We start from the raw sequence: 19,104 nt of genomic DNA on the forward strand, positions 1-19,104 counted from the left end.
GCCAGCATGGTAGACTATGGCCAAAACCCTTCTCACTCTGAGTTAGACTATGGTCATAATCCTTCTCGCTCTGACCCGTGACCCGTGTTCTATCGTGAGCCAGTGATGGGTTGCTCATGATGATGTTATTTATAATGATGATGGTAAATGAATGGGAATATTACCTGTTACATCGCTTTAATGATCAGCTGTAATCTAAACTGTTAAGTTTTATTTGACTTTGACAATTGCCTACAATGAGCTATCCATAACAATTTTATGATGGAACTCTATTGATACTAACTACCTACCTACTGCACTAAAATCTGAAAAAAATTCGATGTTGGTCGATGATGCTGGCGAAAATGAAAAACTGAAAAAAAAAAATTGTTTAATAATATATATAGTTTAAAAAATAGGCACACATTTGGCAAAAGTTTTTACGGGCTTTCATTAAACGAACAATTTTATGTTTGCCGTTTTCGCAAGTATAGGTTTTGAAATACCGAAATTCACTAAACTGCTCTCCGGAGTATAATCACGTGCGTCATGCATTGATGGCTTTCCGTGAATACCGTGAGCATTATTTTATTTACATGATTTTGCAGCGCCCAACGAAATAGTTACCAACCCAACACCTTTTGTTATGAGGCACTCATCCAGTGGAAGGCTCGATTATATTGATCAAGAATCTGTGCCATATCTTGGATACCTGCCACAAGATATCTTAGAAACAGACGCTTTGCTACTGTACCATCCTAGCGATCTTTTGTATTTGCGTCAGGTGTATGAAACTATTGTGAAGGAAGGTGGACAACAGCGCTCTAAACCTTACAGGTGGGTCTCCAACAGCACATAAAAACAAGCTACTTATGTAATAAGTTCTCAGTATCTTCTACTGAGAGTTTGCACTGACGAAAAATTTACATACAAACGTCATGTTGAAGACTCTGTTTTTTTGTTATCGAAATATGTGTGCATTGCTTTGTACGACAATTACGTATTGTAAGTTTTTAATCAGTGTGAACCGCTGGTGTGAACGCAACTAAGTAAAACCAAATATCTTTAAGAATTTATCCAGTTTAATGCCGTGCGAAAGTAAGAATCAACAAAGCAGCTTATGAGATTTGTATCGTACGCAAGTACCCAAACATTAATTATTAAGTAATGTTTAATGAGTTTACTTTCCATTTGTAGTTTTGTAAGTTTACTACCACATTATTTTCATGTGACATTTTAGTAACTTTAGCACGTTTTAGAGAGAGAGTCAGTGCGTGCCAAATCGTCGTTATTTTATAAAAGCTGAAATATCAGAAAGTAGATCACTTAATGGATTAAGAGCCAGTGCGTGCCATACCTTCTTAATATATATATAAAAATATAAAAGCTGAAAGTTTCTCTACGTGTTGTCCCCAGCACAGGGAGGAACGATCAGCTACTATGAAGTTTGGATCATGATGACTCTGGGAGATAACCAAGTTTACTTAAAGTCATTTTTTTAAATAATATATTCATCGCAATAGCATTAAAAAATTAGACTTTATATTTTGACGTAAGATTTTTTACACCTTTATTACCTGTAATCTCCCAAAGGCACGATGATACAAACTTTATAGTCGCTGATCGTTTCTTCCTATGTAGGGGCCAATATGCAAAGAAACTATCAGCTTTTATAACATAACGAAGGTCTGGGATGCGCTGGCTCTTAGTCCATTATTATGTGCATGGTCAAGCGTATATTTGTATTTTATCTTTAACAGAATCTTACAATTTTATGTTATTATGACACTTATGTATTTGAGTTAACTTAAGTTAACAGCAATAGTTATTCCCTATGGACGGTGTTACAGCAAAATATTGAAGTTTTGTCAGTTTTTTCCTGGGTTTTATTTCGGCTGACGTCAAAATGACGTAATTTCAATGTTAAAGAGACATGGTTCCAGCGCAATAGCAATTTGCGGAACTTATACTTACTTACTTATTTAACATTCGAGCTATAGTACTCTCTTATTTGTTATTATATGCCTTGGTTTTTGGGGTTGTATCGATTTGCATAATCCTGCAATTTTCAGCGATTGTCATTTGTGATTTAAAGCGATTTTCTTAAAACTGCTTGCGTTTAATGCGACTGTACTTATGGGTAGGTATATTTATTTGTGTTGCAGCGACTTAAATAATGCTTAAATTTCAAACTCTTAATGAATAAAATCGTGAGTTATGGTATCTGGGACAGAATGCGCTTGTCTAGAAGATAACTATTCACTCTGGTTTTGAATATTTGGAAAGAAACACGACCTCTTCAGACAGGCAGGGAGGGGCATTCATATCATGGCAGCATTCCGTGCGAGTTAAATAGAGCAAGAGCCTGTGAGGACCAAACCTTCGTTATTTTATACAAGCTGAATTTTTCTCTGCGCATTGTCCCCAACCAGGGAGGAACGATCAGCGCCTATGAAGTTTGGATCATGTCGTAAAACTTTTTACACCTTTGTCACCTGTTATCTGCCTAAGATGCGATGATCCAAACTTCATAGTCGCTCATCGTTCCTCCCTGTTTTGGAGACAATACACATAGAAACTTTCAGCTTTTATAAAATAACGAAGTTCTGGTGGTCTGGCTCTTAGTCCAAACCCTAAACCGTCTAATATATTATTTTGCCAACCATGTACATTACTTTTGGTCTATTTGATTTTACCATGCGAATATTATTTTCATCATAATAATTATTTTGCTCACGATCAAATAAATTGTAATAAACTTAAGTCGACTTGCACCAACCTTTAAAATCTGTTTACATTAATTTTTCAATCCCTGTACTTTTCTTGTTAACCCTGAAATAACTATTCAAAAGTAACAACTTTATAAAATATCTGTCTAGACACGTGAGTACAGCCGGGACAGATATTTATGTATAATGGAAATCACTCACGGTAGTTTAAAGGCTAAAACATTACAAAATTAACTTAATAAATCAGTTTGATGCAAGCGAGCCTTACGGCGATTACGCACTACACTTCCGTCATCCGAGTTCTATCCGTCATCCGTGAGAATGCCAGCGATTATCTACGACATCACATCACACTAATATTGTAAAGACGTAAGTTTGTATGTGTGTGTGTGTGTGTGTGTGTGTGTGTGTGTGTATGTTTGTTATTCCTTCACGCAAAAACTACTAGACGGATTTGGCTGAAATTTGGAATGGAGATAGATTATAACCTGGATTAAAACATAGTCTACTTTTTATCCCGGAAAATCAAAGAGTTCCCACGGGATTTTGAAAAACGTAAATCCACGCGGACGAAGTCGCGGGCATCAGCTAGTATGTCATAAGCTGTGATAGCCTAGTGATTAGGACGTCCGACTTCTAATCGGAGGTCGAGGGTTCGATCCCGGGCTCGCACCTCTAAATTTTCAGAGTTATGTGCGTTTTAAGTAATTAAATATCACTTGCTTTAACGGTGAAAGAGGTGAAACCTGCATGCCTGAGAGTTCTCCATAATGTTCTCAAAGGTGTGTGAAGTCTACCAATCCGCACTTGGCAAGCGTGGTAGACTATGCCCAAAACCCTTCTCACTTTGAGAGGAGACCCGTGCTCTGTAGTGAGCTGGCGATGGGTTGATCATGATGATGATGATGTCATAAGCTCCCATACAAATCAAAAAGGAACGTATTTTCACGGACTCGGATCGGATGAGTGCGTAGTCGCCGTTAGATATTGTATTGTAAAATATGACTACTAATGATAAAATTTATCTTTATCTATAATATAAAAATATCACTAAATGTGTAACAACTCTTTTTTTTATAATATTCCTTGAAGTACGAGGATGGTTCTTACGGAGAGAAAAATTGAATCGACTGTTAGGCGGAACGAAGTTCGCCAGGGCAGCTAGTTTATAATAATTACCGCTAAACTGCTTTTATGGTTAAATTATGGTTTTTTTGTTTATTTAGGATGATGACGCAAAATGGAGATTATTTGAAACTGGAGACTGAATGGACTTCTTTCATTAATCCATGGTCAAGGAAGCTCGAGTTTGTGATTGGAAAACATTACATAATTGAGGTTCGTGTTTTTACTATGTACTTATCCATAACAAGGAGGCTAGCCCCAAAGTTATCATATCGCGACAATCACAATAAATATTTGTAAATTGCTGAACGTATGGTAGGTACTCTTGCTGACTGCTGTTATTGTATCTACATATTTAACCGACTTCAAAAAAAGGAGGTTCTCAATTCGACTGTATGTTTTTTTGTATGTTTGTTACGCGATTACTCCGTCAATTATGAACCGATTTTGATGATTCTTTTTTGTTTTGTAGGACATACTTCAGAAGTAGTTCCATTGTAATTTAGTAAAGATCTGATGAATATCTTACTCCTCAATGGATAAGAGTAAAATGCTCGCGATCAGTGTAATAGCTTTGTAAACAGTAGGATTTTAACCAGGCATAGCATATTTTAACCGACTTCAAAAAAGGAGGAGGTTCACAATTGAAATGTATGTTTTTTGTAGGTATGTTTGTTACGTTACGTGATTTCTCCGCTAAATATAAACTGATTTTGATGATTAATTTTTTTTTGGTAGGACATACTTGAGAGGTCTATTTTACTTCGGTGAAGATCTGATGAATATCTTCGGAGATGGAGAACAGAACTCCTCAGTGGATAAGAGTAAATTGCTCGCGATCAGTGTGACAGCTTAGTAAACAGTAGGTTTTTAACCAGGCATATCATATTTTAGTACAATGGGGCCACAAAAAGATGTGAAATAAAAAATTTCAAAAAAATAAAAACCGACTTCAATAACCACAAACACTAAAAAGTAAAAAATTATTTAATTTATTACCCAAAATTTATTGTACTTCTATAGTAATACTTTTTGGAGTCGGTGCCAATGAGGTGCCAATGTGGAATCACAAAACAATATGAAGAGTAGATAGACGGTTCGTGCGGCTAATTGGCACCGGCTCCAGAAAATATTACTATAGAACTACAATAACTCTTGTATACGTAATTATATATATACGTACGTAATTGTATATTGGGTAATAAGTTAAATTATTTTTTACTTTTTAGTGTTTGTGGTTATTGACGTCGGTTTTTATTTTTTTTGAAATTTGTTTTTTTTACATTTTAACCAATGTTAAAGGCCAGCAAATAACTTGAACGCGATTGGTTAGCAAATAAGGGGTGCGCGAACTTTGTTCCCCGCATTCGCCAATTTTTCCTACTACGCAGCTTTTTGCTCAAGATCTTTGCTGGACTGGACACTAATAAAGAGTCAGTCAATTGAAAGTAATTGCGATCATTGCAATGTATCTTCTTTTAGCACTGGGCCAGCTGGATCAATAGTAATAATTGTTCTGGACTTAAAAATGAATGATTCGATTTGATATAAAATTGACATTAATCTTTTTTTCTTACATATCAGGGTCCAACAAATCCTGATGTTTTCCAAACTCCGGAGCCTGAAAATTCTTTCAAAAAACCTACGGAAGAAGGAACAATCGCTCAAGCTTTAAGGAACAATATGATCAGAATTATGAACGAGGTAGGAAGATTTTATATATATACAAAATATATCTGTTACGTTTTCATAGTTTGTTACAAATTAAGATTACTTTAAAAAAACGGCCAAGTGCGAGTCAAGCTCGCCCAACTAGGGTTGCGTACTACAGTCGTATTTTTTCGACATTTTGCACGATGATTCAAAAAGTATGATGCATAAAAATAAATAAAAATCTGTTTTAGAATGCACAGGTAAAGTCCTTTCATATGATACCCCACTTGATATAGTTATCTTACTTCTAAAATTGAAAATACTAATTTTTAGTTCATGATCACAATTTAATTTTTTTTGTGAGATGATTTTGATGTGATTGAAATTCACGATTTTCAGATTTATCCCCAGACATTAGTCTGCTATAAGACCTACCTACCTGCAAAATTTCATGATTCTAGGTCAACGGGAAGTACCCTGTGGGTTTTTTGACAGACCGACAGACAGACATACAACAAAGTGATCCTATAAGAGTTCCGTTTTTCCTTTTGAGGTACGGAACCCTAAAAAAGGGTAAAAAGCGCACCCTGTTTGTGAAAGTCCACAACGTCCTTTGCGGAACAACTTGTGACCCCACCGCATTATTTACCGAGAAAATCTCCTACCAATAATGGCGCATATAACGCAAAGAGTGACATTTAACTTTTTACTAAAATTCAGGTATTGACTAAGCCTGCGGAAGCAGCGAAGCAGCAGATGAGTAAACGTTGCCAGGACTTGGCATCTTTCATGGAAAGTTTAATGGATGAAACACCTAAAGCTGAAGAGGAACTGCGCCTCGTAATACAAGACGCAGACTCCAACTGTTATGTAAGTTAACGGGCCGTATTGAGAATTTATGTGATTTGTGTTACCCCTTTAGTTGAAACGATCAATGACTTTTACATTGGTCTCTAATCTAAATGAACTAGAATAAAATTTATTGATTTTTTAAATTTAATCGGGAGCAATAATGAATTTACCTAAAACTTAGTAATTTATAATATTTTTGTATTATGTATTATTCTTAGTTCAGTGCCTTAATCTATCAGGGGGCACGGTAGTGCCCTCGCCAAGACGAGCCAAACTAAAGGACGGGTTGTTTTTACAGGAGCGAGATTCGGTGATGCTAGGTGGTATTTCCCCTCATCATGACTACACTAACAGTCTCGCAAGCTCCGAGACAACTCTGAGCTACAACCAACTTAACTACAATGAAAATCTACAAAGGTAAATAAATCACTTTTATAGACACTCCAAACTCATCTTTATTTTAAAGGATAATAAAAATATATTATCCTTTAAAAATATCCTTTAATATAAGCCATGCTAATCATGCATCATCAAATTAGCGTTAAGCCTGTGTTGTTACCTTACAAAAACGCAATGCGTGTTTTCAAGGAGTCAACGCAAACCAAGCTAGAGTAGGATGGATTATTTTAACTTTAAATTTATTAGCATAGCGGATTTTTTGTAAAGTTTGTAATGCCACCAAAACTATCTCTTAGTTTCGTCTTTTCAGTTTTTCCCCAATTGTAGTTAGTTTCACCCATTCGACCTGTTCTGGTCTTGACTTCTCAGTAAACGATTAGCTGTTTATTGCTGTTTTGTATTTTCAATCCGTGCGTCACAACGATTTTAAAAGCTATGATAGTGGAGCTGAAGGTAAACACGTCCGCGTCCTAATCGGAGGTTGGGGGTTCGATCCCGGGCACGCACCGCTCACATTTCGGAATTATGTGCGTTTTATGTAATTAAATATCAGTCGCTTTAAAAGTGAATGAAAACAGCGTGAGGAGACCTGCATGCCTGAGAGTTCTCCATAATGTTCTCAAAGGTGTGTGAAGTCTGCCAATCTGCACTTGGACAGCGTGTTAGACTATGGTCCAAACTCTTTTCACTCTGAGAGGAGACCCATGCGCTGTAGTGAGCCAGCGATGGGTTGATCATGAATTATATTAAAATTGTGGTGTGTAACCTATTTTTAACAGTAATACTTATTTTTTTTACTCACGTGCAGTGCTATGGTAAAAGACTAATTCTTTGGTATATTTTCTCTGCTTTCAGATATTTTGATTGCCATGAACCTTACAACTTCGAAGAAACTGAGGCTTCAGCAATTTGCGATCATGCGACCACATCGAAAATGCAAGAACCGGTTGCGGGTACTAGGTAAACTTCAATATTTTTTTCACTTTACCTAATGATACGAAAATATTCAACTTTATATCAAAAGAAAACCCGCATACTCTTAGACCATAATTTAGTTCTCATTCGATTTTGCATCAACTGTCTATAGAAAGTGCCAGTCCTTTAATTTTAACTTTAAAGTTCACTCAGTCAACATACTTTTATAAATATCACTTAATGCTCATTCTTATCTAAATATATAAAATGGAAAAGATGACTGACTGACTTGACTGATTGACTGAGTGATCTATCAACGCACAGCTCAAACTACTTGACGGATCGGGCTGAAATTTGGCATACAGATAGCTATTAGGACGTTGTTGGTTGATATCAATCTATATTATAATATAAAATCATTTTTTCACTATCCGATAATAGAACGCATCCGGAGTGCGAGAAATTTGTAAACCACGGGCTATTTCTATGAACGGACAATTTATTTGGTCCATATATCAATCAATCATCGTCAATCATGAGAAATGCTGTCGCTTCACTGTGCATGACCAGGTTTTGACCGGTCATTTCACCATGGCAGACTTAATTTCATCCAATTACTGACCTGGATTACCAAGCTTAATCGACTGGAACAATAAGAGTTTAAAGTCGATGGCCGCTGAGAAGTTAGTCATAAGTCGCGTCGCAACATTTTATTTTGGGTCACTGGTTTTACTTACTGTACGAGTGAGTACAAAGCAATTTGTTTTTCAGCAAGAATGAACGAACTATAATATGTGCTAATGCAACTAGACAAGTCTATTTATTCCTTTGTACTTTCAGCAAATGTGTATCGTCCATGCTAAATAACCCTGGCGAATTTGACGAAAGGGCAAGCACGTCTGATCCGAGTACAGTCGCAGATGCCAGTACCAGCCACACGGGAACTTCAAACAAATATCCAGTTTTGAGACTGACGGAGTCGCTACTCAACAAGTCAGTATTAATACTGTTGCTACAAAGAACTGTTACTGCTACTAAACAATATTTTTAAAAATAACACCTTACACTTGGAGTATAATTCACCAGTTTTGTAATTTGTTCAACAGGCACAACATTGATATGGAGAAAAAATTATTAAAGCAGCACCGCGAAACTCGGTCTAGCAGCAAGTCTGACAGAGAGAAAGCTTCAAATGAGAGCAGACAGAAGAAGAAAGAACATCTAGCACGGTGCAATGCTCTCTTTCAGCCAACCACCGCTGGCTTATCTCCTAATCAGGTATTTTCATTTTATTTTGTGGAATGGGAAAAAATCTCTACGGATTCCTGTCTGTTGTCAGTGTCCGACACGCATGGACTAAAACAACATCCCTATAAAAAAAATAGACAAATTACTGAATTCTGTTTACAGCATCATGGGGTAAAACGAGCCTCAAAGCAGGCGGAAGAAGGGACTACACATAAACACCGCTGCTCTTCGCCTAGGAACCGTCGCAAACTTAGCCAGAAAGTCATTAACAATGCTCCCTTGTCAGCGGCTACCAACAACGGTGAATATTACCATATCTTTTTTACCCGACTTCCAAAAAGGAGGTGGTTCTCAATTCAGCCAGTTTTTTTAAATGTTTTTCGATTTGCAAAATTTTTTTGATCAACAGAAGAAGCTTCCGTGATGGTCCCATAAAAATTTCTGGATCCAATTTCTTAATCATAATGCTGCAGGGTTACTGCCTGCCTAGTTGCTAATAGTCCATACAGAAAAATACTTCGTAAATTTCTGCAATATGTTACGTTTTTATATTTTAATTCACACTCAGAGCCATTCTTATTTTAACTTTTATTGCTTCCAGTTACATTATCGGGAACATATTAGAAGTAACTAACCATTGCACCACATAACTGAAAGTTGATACCAAGCTTTATTTTTCAGTACCCTCACCATGGCCACCCAATGCTGTGAACAATATGAACGCATTTATACTTGGCTTGGGCATTCCGCCCCAGATGTCTGTTATGAGCCCTATGAACGTGCCTGGTGAGAAAAATCATAAAAAAACCTGTTTTTTTCTGAATCTCAATGTCAACAAAAAGTCATCAGTACCCATATTATAAATGCGAAAGTATGTTTGTTTGTTGGTTTGATAGTTTGTTGGTTTGTTGGTTTGTCCTTCAATCACGTCACATCGGAGCAACAAATTGACGTGATTTTTTGCATGGGTATAGTTAAAGACCTGGAGAGTGACATAGGTTACTTTTTATCGCGGGAAATCAAGGAGTTCCCGCGGGATTTTTAAAAACCTAAATCCACGAGTACGAAGTTGCGGGTATCAGCTAGTTTCTAATAAAAACATTGTAAATCCAAAATACCATAAAATAAGAAAAATTCATTAAAACTCTTTTGCCATGCAGTCGACTCGTGAGGGCAACTTAGTTGGCCAGTTTTGGCATAGACTTTTTTAAATAATCCTATTCAAATGGCACGGTTTAATACTTTCGCTAGCTTCACTCACATTAGGTAATGTAACATAACGAAATTGTGAATGAGGTAGCAGGAGACATACAACCGCACCTGTTAATATTTGCATATTGTAATCCAAGGCCGACCGATGCAAGGAGGACCGATTTTTCCAATATTTTAATAGTTATCGGCCAAAATAGAAAAACCGGTTCATAAAATCAGTCATAAATCGTAAACGGTAAGTTTTACCAAAAAGCTTACAGGAAACAAAAGATGCGAAATTTTATTTTCTACCATAATGGTCTTTATAATTTTTGCCCTAAAGTGGATAGTTTTCGATCGCAATCTTGAAGGAAAGTTTTTGGCTGATATCGCCAAAAACTTTCCTTCAAGATTGCGATCGAAGCTCCACCTGGATCTGTCGGCATTTTGTCATTTTATGGTCAGTAAGTGAAGTGACCCTTAACCTAAATAGAAATTGGATCGGAAATTTAGTGCGAGGTTAAATGCTCTATTTACTGGACTATATACTGTTTGAAACAATCATAACTCATGACTGCTTCAGGTTGTCCGTGTAAATTAAAAAAAAAAAATAATAAAATAATATATAGTTTGATATCTTTCAGGAGTCTTACCGTTGTATTACACTCCGACGTCAAACCAGCCACAGCCGTCTGGATTCAATACTAATACCAATTTTCCTTATGCGCATTATCATAGATACCCAGGTGAGTAACCTTCAAATTTTTTTGAACACACACTCACACACATACAGACAAAATATAACATGGAAAAACATACAAAATAGGAGCTTATTACTTAATCATTTGTTTGAGTCGAGGCGCAATAGTTTTAATACGTGCAGTCTTAGACAATAGTTTTAAATAATTAACTTTGACTAACTTAATAATTAACTTTAACTATAATTGACACTATATTCTATTACTAGCAGTTGCCCGCGACTTCGTCCGCGTAAAATTTCTGGTTTCTCATGAGATCTGAAATTTTCCCGCTGCAAAAGGCCTCACTTACCTACTCACTCAGTCTCACCTTAAGACACGGAACCCAGAATACCTAAATGTCGATATTCATGTCTCTAACTTCAAAAACATAGGACTTTCATAAAACCTTCGACCCCCCCTTTCACACCCTTAGGGGGAGAACTTTTCAAAACCGTTTCTTAGCTGACACCTGGGTCCTAGAAAGAACCTGCCTTCCAAATTTCAAGTTTGTAGGCTTTATAGTTCCTGAGATTTCGTGATTAGTCAGTCAGTCAGTGAGTGGTATTTCAAGTGGTATGGTGGACAAACCTACGCGATACTGCCCACGATTTTGTCCTCGTGGATTTAGTTTTTGGGGTTCCGTACCTTAAGCGCGCTAACGGGACCATATTACTAAGCCTCCACTGTCCATCCGTCTGTCTGTCTATCTGTCTATCAGCGGGTTTCATAACATTGATGTTGGAAGAGCCACCATAGTTCTATGTCTACAAACATAACCATCCAAATTACAGAACTTTACTGCGGACCTTTGTGTTGCTGAATCCATTTCGAAGTTGACATTATTCCACTATTTCAGATGCAAGCACTTCAAATCCTCATATGCAGTATGTGCAACAAGGACAAATTAATGAGTCTGACGTGGTGTTTCAAATGAACTCTGTGTTTTCCACGAGTGGGGAAGCAAACAGAGTCAACCCTCTTGATATCCCACCTATTCAGTATCAGCAAGGACATCAAAGTAGTCAAAGTAAGTTATCCAAACATTTGTAATTTATTTAAGCTGCAAGTGCCCAGAATAGATAAAAACCGGCCAAGTGCGAATCAGACTCGCGTACCGTAGGCTCAGTCCTACAGTCGTATTTCATCGTCATTTTGCACGATAACTCAAAAACTATTATATAAAGAAACCTACAGGGTACTTCCCGTTGACCTAGAATCATGAAATTTGGCAGGTAGGTAAGTCTTAAAGCAGACATTAGGGGAAAAATCTGAAAACTGTGAATTTGTAGTCACGTCACAAAAAAAAGTGTATTGAACAGATAATAATTAGTATTTTCAACTTATAAAGTAAGATTACTTTAACAAGTGGGGTATCATAATATGAAAGGGCTTTACCTGCGCAATCTAAAATAGATTTTTATTTATTTTTATGCATCATGGTTTTTGAATTATCGTGCAAAATATCGAAAAATACGACTGTAGCACGGAACCCTCAGTGCGCGAGTCTGACTCGCACTTGGCCATTTTTATTTGATAGCTCTTGCCGCTGCGACAAACTAGTGAAGAGAGGGAGAGTTTTCGCTGACAGTGTGCAAAGTCAATGATTAACTATTAATAATAATAATATCATCTCTTTTATTGACACATAATCATACATCGATGATAATCACACATAAACGTTTCTTGAGAGAGAAATAAGATAGCTAGTCGCATCCTCATTAGTGGTGGGATGATTGCCTCAATAAACGAAGTAAGAGTACCTACCTAATAAAAGCATTGTTTTTCAGTGCAATGTATGATGCTGGGTCAGGCAGTCTATGGATCTCCGTACATGTACTCAGCTGTAAATCAGCAGATGCCCTACGCAGTGCAACAAAGATTTATACCACAACAAACACCTCATACGCAACCATTGGAATTGTCAAGTAGTAACTATGAAGAGGTAAGCGAAGCGATAAATACTCTGAAATATTTGTAACTTTTGTTAATATTTATTTCTATGCTTAATATAATATACCTGTCATTAATATTGCAAAACAAATCTACAAAAATTAACAAAACTTAACTGTAAGCTATAAATAATATTGTAATGAATTTATTATTATGAAATGTTTAAACTTAAATTCATAATGTTTATATTAAATACAGTTATTTTGCAAAGTATTATATTGATTTGCTCACATGTGTGAACATTCTTTTCTGTTTCCATCTCTGGAAAGATGATGTTAAATGTTTAATTAGGTGCAGAAGCTCGCAAAATGTGTTTGTTTTAATTATACAGTACTTTCAAGAGCATATACGAGTTTGTGTGTGCATATTACTGTTAAATTGACTTCATATTTTATCGTTACTTCTTTAAATAATTAACCACAGATACTATGAAGTCACGATTAGTTAAGTGTACATACCTAACAGCTGACTTAATTTAGGTTCAGTAAATACTTTAAAAGGATTTCGTGTGAGATTCTTGTGATCATTGACAAATTTAAATTAACAATTGTGTTGATTTAAAAAAACATTAAAAAGTGTTTTGAGCTTTACAATAATAGTATTATAATATTATGTTGTAATAAATCTCAACACTTTTAATGGTCCGAGAACCAGTGCTATGTTTTAAGAAACCGGGAGGGCGACAGTTCATTTGCTGTCTCTCTTCTTCTTCGTCTTATTTTGCTTTGTGGCTATTGCTGTCTCTCTCTAGCCGGACGTTTCACAGCAATGATCGCGAGATTTACGCCTGTCGCGCGATACTTTATCACCCCGCCGGATATGGGTTTCATTAAACTGTCATAACCTTTCAACCATAGCTCGCTTCTATCTTAGACTACATCATCACTTACCACCAGGTGATACTTCAGTAAAGGGCTAATTTGCCATAGAATGAAAAATACATCATCTAAATTGTATTGTATGTACTTACGTGGCTGTAAATTATTCACTATAGTTATTCTCTTCATAAATATCGCCTCATCGCCTCGCGCTTTTCCATCTTGTCGATGAAATTACTTTTAACAACAAAGTGTGCAACTTTACTGGAGTCTTTATATATATATATATCTTAGCGTTTAAACTACCGTGAGTGATTTCCATTATAAATACTATCTGTCCCGGCTTTACTCACGTGTGTAGTCGACGTTAGCCCGACTAGTTTCGAACCCATACGGGGTCCTTTTTCAAGGGAGTCCGTCCCGTCGTCAAGGGTGTCCGAGGGACAACGGGCTCTACAGGCAGCGGCACGTGCGCCCCACAGTCAAAACCGTGGCGCGTGCGCGGACGGACTCCCTTGAAAAAGGACCCCGTATGGGTTCGAAACTAGTCGGGCTAACGTCGACTACACACGTGAGTAAAGCCGGGACAGATAGTATATATATATATCTTGTTGTTTCTTATACATATATAACACATATATACGACAAAGCATAGAAATAATATTCCATACGCTTCAATAATCAATTTTGCCCACGCGGAATTTTAAAGACTCTTGGATTTTATACGATTAAAATAAAGTGGATGAGAACTAGTCACTAACATGTGCATGTGTATAAGATTCGAATTAATTAGACAAATTTTTTTGCACACATATGTCGCCGTAGTGTTGGCACGTTGGCACAATTGCACTTCACCACAGATCTACTACCTCTAGATCAGGAACTCGCGTGGCTACAGTCCCTCTCGTTTGGGGAGGTATAGTACGCTACAGGTCTAAATGGCAATCGGGGTGGGACCGCCCGCACACTCGCACATCCCCCGCACTAACCCGCTGTGGGCGAGCGCGAGCGCTGTGCGGGTGTGCACTTGGCATACTTAACTTATAACCGTCTATGCCCATAATGGCCTTTTCGCAAAATGTCCTTTCCCTTATTATACTTTTTGTCATTTCTCAGAATGTCTTCTTCTCAAAATGTTCTTTTCTCATAAAAACCCTTTCCACAAAATGCCATAATAGGCAAATCATTGCCCAACAAAGTACCAATAAGAAAATCCAGAAAAATATGCAATGAAAAATTAAAAAAAAAATCCTACATACTGCACCTGACATTCTTTTTAATCCGACGCACAATTTCAAAAGTTAAGAATACAGCTATTAATTGCATGAATCTGCACATATCTGTCGCAGTAATGTTGCACACTTTCGCAAACGCTACGCAAAAATATACTTTTGTCTAGGTACACTCATATCTTAAAATCCTTATACACCAAAATTTAATATAAGTAGTTATTGTATTTCACGAGGGCGTGTGGCTCATGCTTGTGTTTGAGTCGTATGGGTAATGTATAATACATAAATGTGTGCGTTTGCGAACGCTTGCTCGCGACTGATTGAGCCGATATGCACCCCCACTTACGCATTGGCCATGTGTACGATGTTAACCACAAGTAAAGTTTACTCGCCTTCGTGAATTGCAAGAACTGTAAATTGTTAAGTATAAGGTGTCTGGCAGAGGGTTGCCACGATACTAAAGTGTCTGGTAATAAATATTAGACTTTGTACTGTGACGAAAGATTTTATAAGTCTTTTTTACCTGTTACCTACCTGCCAAATCCACTTTGATCCAAACTTCATAGTAGCTGATCGTTCCTTCCTGTGTTGAGGTAGATAAATTTTCAGCTTTTATAAAATAACGAACATCTGGCACTCAAGGGCTCTTGTCCATTGTGAGTTATGACAAAATATTATGTTACCAAGATTTTATGACATACTTTAACAAAATAAATTTAAATACATATCAACAATTGCGAAACAGGCAGGATTCGAACAGCTGCTCTCCCTGGGTATCGCTCCGGTAGCAACTTTGACCGCTAGGCCACGATTCACTTCATTTTTTTCCATCTGATATTTTAAGGGGCTATTTTGGGTGAACTATATGATGGCCCCATAGTTACTAACAGGTTCACCTGATGCCAAGTACCAAAATTTAGATATCTAGGTATTCTTATTCAGTACCTACTCAGGCGACTGTTAACAACAATGCATACTATCTAAAATTTCGGCACTTGGCAGCAAGTGAATCGTGGCCTAGTGGTCAAAGACTCTCAGAGTGCAATACCCAGGGAGACGCCGCGCAGGGGCGATACCTACCGGTTTTTGAATTATTGTATTTAAAAGTATTTATGCGCCTATCATTTTGAACGCTTTCTGTTGTAACGTTTTGTATACATTTGTTTTACTTATTATTCTTTTTAATTACCTTAAGTACTACATATAAAATTCCAGTTTATATGTCTATTTAGAAGCTTGCAATGTTAAGAGAGTTCCTGGTTCGGTTTTCGAATCAGTGAAATACCTCGGACGTGCCTCTATAATTTTCTACAACCGTGGATTTATTTACTATAGGAAAATAATGAGCGTTTTTCAACAGAGTACCGATACTGTGACTGATGAACGTATGAGAAGGCTTGGCAATAGTGACAGTGCTAACGATAAGACTGATGGAGAGTCGAGCTACTCGTCTTTCTATTCATCTTTCTTTAAGACTGACTCTGGAAGTGGCAGCGACAGCAGACAACAGACTAAGGACTATATTAACACTTCAGTAAGTTGCAATGAAAACTAACTATCTCAACCCTATAGAGGTTGCTAGGGCACCCCAGAGCGTTAAAATTCCTTACTGTCTCCATTTTGTCTTATAACTAGCTTATTCCCGTGACTTCGTCCGCGTGGACTACACAAATTTTTAACCCCTATTTTACCCCCTTAGGGGTTGAGTTTTTAAAAATCCTTTCTTAGCGGATGTCTACGTCATAATAGATGCATGCCTTTCAACCCGATCCGTCTAGTAGTTTGAGCTGTGTGTCGATAGATCAGTCAGTCAGTCAGCTTTTCTTTTTATAGATAGGTAGGTATAGGATGCACAAGATCGTTGACCTGCGTATTACTTACATTAGTCCTTACTGTCACATCCTTTTGATAAGTCCATTACGTGGTGACAAAAGTAATTAGTATGTAATATTTAGATGTGAGCACGTTGGTTGTGTGATGTTCTGGCGCCCTGGTGGCAACATGATATAATATGCCTACAAATTCTATTCCCACAAGGATAAAGCTTTAGGAAGAATGTAGTGCCATGCAACTTACTTTATCTTACAAATTATTACAGTATAGGCACAGAACAAGCTCAACTAATGGCACTTTCCGACAAAATTCTGATGTTAATAAGCCCAATGTCGCTAGGGCACGAAAAATGCCTAGAAGAAAGATGGAGCCACCATGGATGGAACAAGTGAGTTTTTTTGTGCATTTTACGTTTTAATTGCGCATTGTGACTAATGGTATTTAGTGCTGACTGGTGACATTCGTCCAACGTTAGTTGCAACATAACCTGAATTTCTTCTTGATTTAAAGATTTCATCCATGATTTTTGCATGTTTTCCTTTTATTTACGTTAATATATTTCGTCCTTGCGACTTTTTTTCTCGACAAAACCTTTTCTTTTTCTTCTAAGTTAAGTTTTAATTTTCAATATCTCCTCTTGAATGATAATAATAAAAAATATCTAAGTATTTATTAATTCCTAGGGCCATGGAGTTCAAATAATTTTACGAGATATTTCACCGCGATTAGTAGCTTCATCTAGTGACGGAAGGGCTGGCTCATTTTTTGCGCAACGGATCAGCCTGGCTGTCCAACGCGGAACTGTCCAATGCAGCCAGTATTCTTGGCACCATTCCATGCGGGCATAATTTGTGTCGTAATTAGATAAGAAATAAATTGTAGTCATGATCATCATCTCAAACCATCGCCGGTCACTATTGAGCACGGAACTTATAAACCCTTCTCATCTGCCCTGATAAGAAGGGCTTATATTTGACCAGCGCGGGGCCAAATGTGGTTTGGTAGACTTCAAACATCCTTAAGTCTTATTATAGAGAGTCCTAAAGCATGCAGGTTTCCTCATGATGTTTTGCTTCATAAAGCAAGTGATCAAGTTGAATTATGAAAACGCACATAGCTCAAAAAATTCAATGTTCCCGAAGAAGAAGCCCGGGTTAAAATCCCGAATCCCCCAAAAACTCAGACGGCCGAAGCTTTTAACTTTAGCTTTGAAATTCAACTTCATATTTCAAAATTTATTAAATAGGTTTGATTTTTTTTTCTAGGTGTGCGTTACGTCTGAACTCATTTATAAATACCAAATTGTTACTAAGAATATCGAGGAGATCCTATCTAGTGATAAAGAGAAACTGAAACATTTGGAGCAAGTGAGTTTATTTAAGGTCCCTATTGAGCAATATTTTGTTACGAAAAATTGATTTTCTCTACACCATAGGTAAATGTTTTTTTAGTGAAAAATAAAATTTCAAATAATATCAATTGCCGGTATTCCTGGTATTACATTTGAAAAAAAACCCAGTCAAGTGCAAGTTGGATTTGCACACAAAGGGTTCCGTAATCATGTATCCTAACCACACGGTTTTCGGATTTTTCACGGGTTTTTACAGACATGACACACAGGCAGACAACGAAGTGATCCCGTAAGGGTTCCTTTTTTCCCCAGATATACGGAACCCTAAAAACATTTACTTTTCAAAGTGGATTTCTTATGCTAACTTAGATCAGAGCCGTATTAGAAAAGGTACATACTGTTGGCTTTGCTTGTGTCCGCCGCTGCGGGTATGGTTTCCTCACTAAAGTGCCCATTAACTTTTGGAATTTATTTTTCTGTTACATTTCAGCCTTCGCTAGTCAATGAGCAATTAAGTCAACTTTACTTGGACCTACAACTAGAAGGCGTTGCAGCTAGACTCACTTTGGAAGAAGGAATCACCAGTTCGAGCAGCTCAGGCGAAGAATCTACTGCCAAATCCCCTAAGGTATGGAAGTTTCAACTTTCAATCTTGGGTCATATTCCTCACTAGCTTATGCTGGCGATTTCATCCGCGTTAACTACATCAATTTGAAACCTCCGTTTAACCCTCTTAGAGGTGAAATTTCGAAAAATCCTTTCTTAGTGAATACTTACTCTTTACAAAGAAAACAACCTCCAAATTTCATGTCTCTAGAACCAGTGATTTAGGCTGTTGATATAAAAGTCAGTCAGTCGGGACTTTGAATTTTATATAAGTAGATTGCATAGTATCGAGTTGAGAGTTGGACCCTTTTCATCACTCACAAAATGCTTGAGGTTTCAAATAAAATAATAGGGATTTTCTTGGAATAAGGAATCGGTTGGCTTAACTGCCTCAGCTATGGCAGTTTAGCAGACCAGAAATTATAGCTAGTGAGACGGGACTCAGGAGAACTTGCAATTTCTAATTGTGTTATTTTACATAGA

The 19,104-nt window shown here is 37.1% G+C and overlaps 1 protein-coding gene across 2 annotated transcripts in view; it reads left to right on the forward strand.

Moving 5' to 3' along the window:
• per (period circadian regulator) overlaps positions 1–19,104 on the forward strand; it is a 33,868-nt gene that overhangs the window by 11,563 nt on the left and 3,201 nt on the right. For both annotated transcript variants that reach the window (XM_069509035.1, XM_069509036.1), the window contains exons 10-26: positions 588–816; positions 3,935–4,046; positions 5,418–5,537; positions 6,207–6,356; positions 6,637–6,755; positions 7,593–7,697; positions 8,493–8,645; positions 8,759–8,930; positions 9,063–9,201; positions 9,582–9,686; positions 10,736–10,837; positions 11,688–11,858; positions 12,619–12,773; positions 16,192–16,365; positions 16,930–17,052; positions 17,930–18,031; positions 18,506–18,643. In XM_069509035.1, coding sequence (XP_069365136.1) covers positions 588–816; positions 3,935–4,046; positions 5,418–5,537; positions 6,207–6,356; positions 6,637–6,755; positions 7,593–7,697; positions 8,493–8,645; positions 8,759–8,930; positions 9,063–9,201; positions 9,582–9,686; positions 10,736–10,837; positions 11,688–11,858; positions 12,619–12,773; positions 16,192–16,365; positions 16,930–17,052; positions 17,930–18,031; positions 18,506–18,643 — 2,369 coding nt within the window. The remainder of the gene's footprint in view (positions 1–587; positions 817–3,934; positions 4,047–5,417; positions 5,538–6,206; positions 6,357–6,636; positions 6,756–7,592; positions 7,698–8,492; positions 8,646–8,758; positions 8,931–9,062; positions 9,202–9,581; positions 9,687–10,735; positions 10,838–11,687; positions 11,859–12,618; positions 12,774–16,191; positions 16,366–16,929; positions 17,053–17,929; positions 18,032–18,505; positions 18,644–19,104) is intronic.

This window comes from Maniola hyperantus, chromosome Z, assembly GCF_902806685.2.
Source record: "Maniola hyperantus chromosome Z, iAphHyp1.2, whole genome shotgun sequence".
In the NCBI taxonomy this organism is placed as follows: Eukaryota; Metazoa; Arthropoda; class Insecta; order Lepidoptera; family Nymphalidae; genus Maniola; species Maniola hyperantus.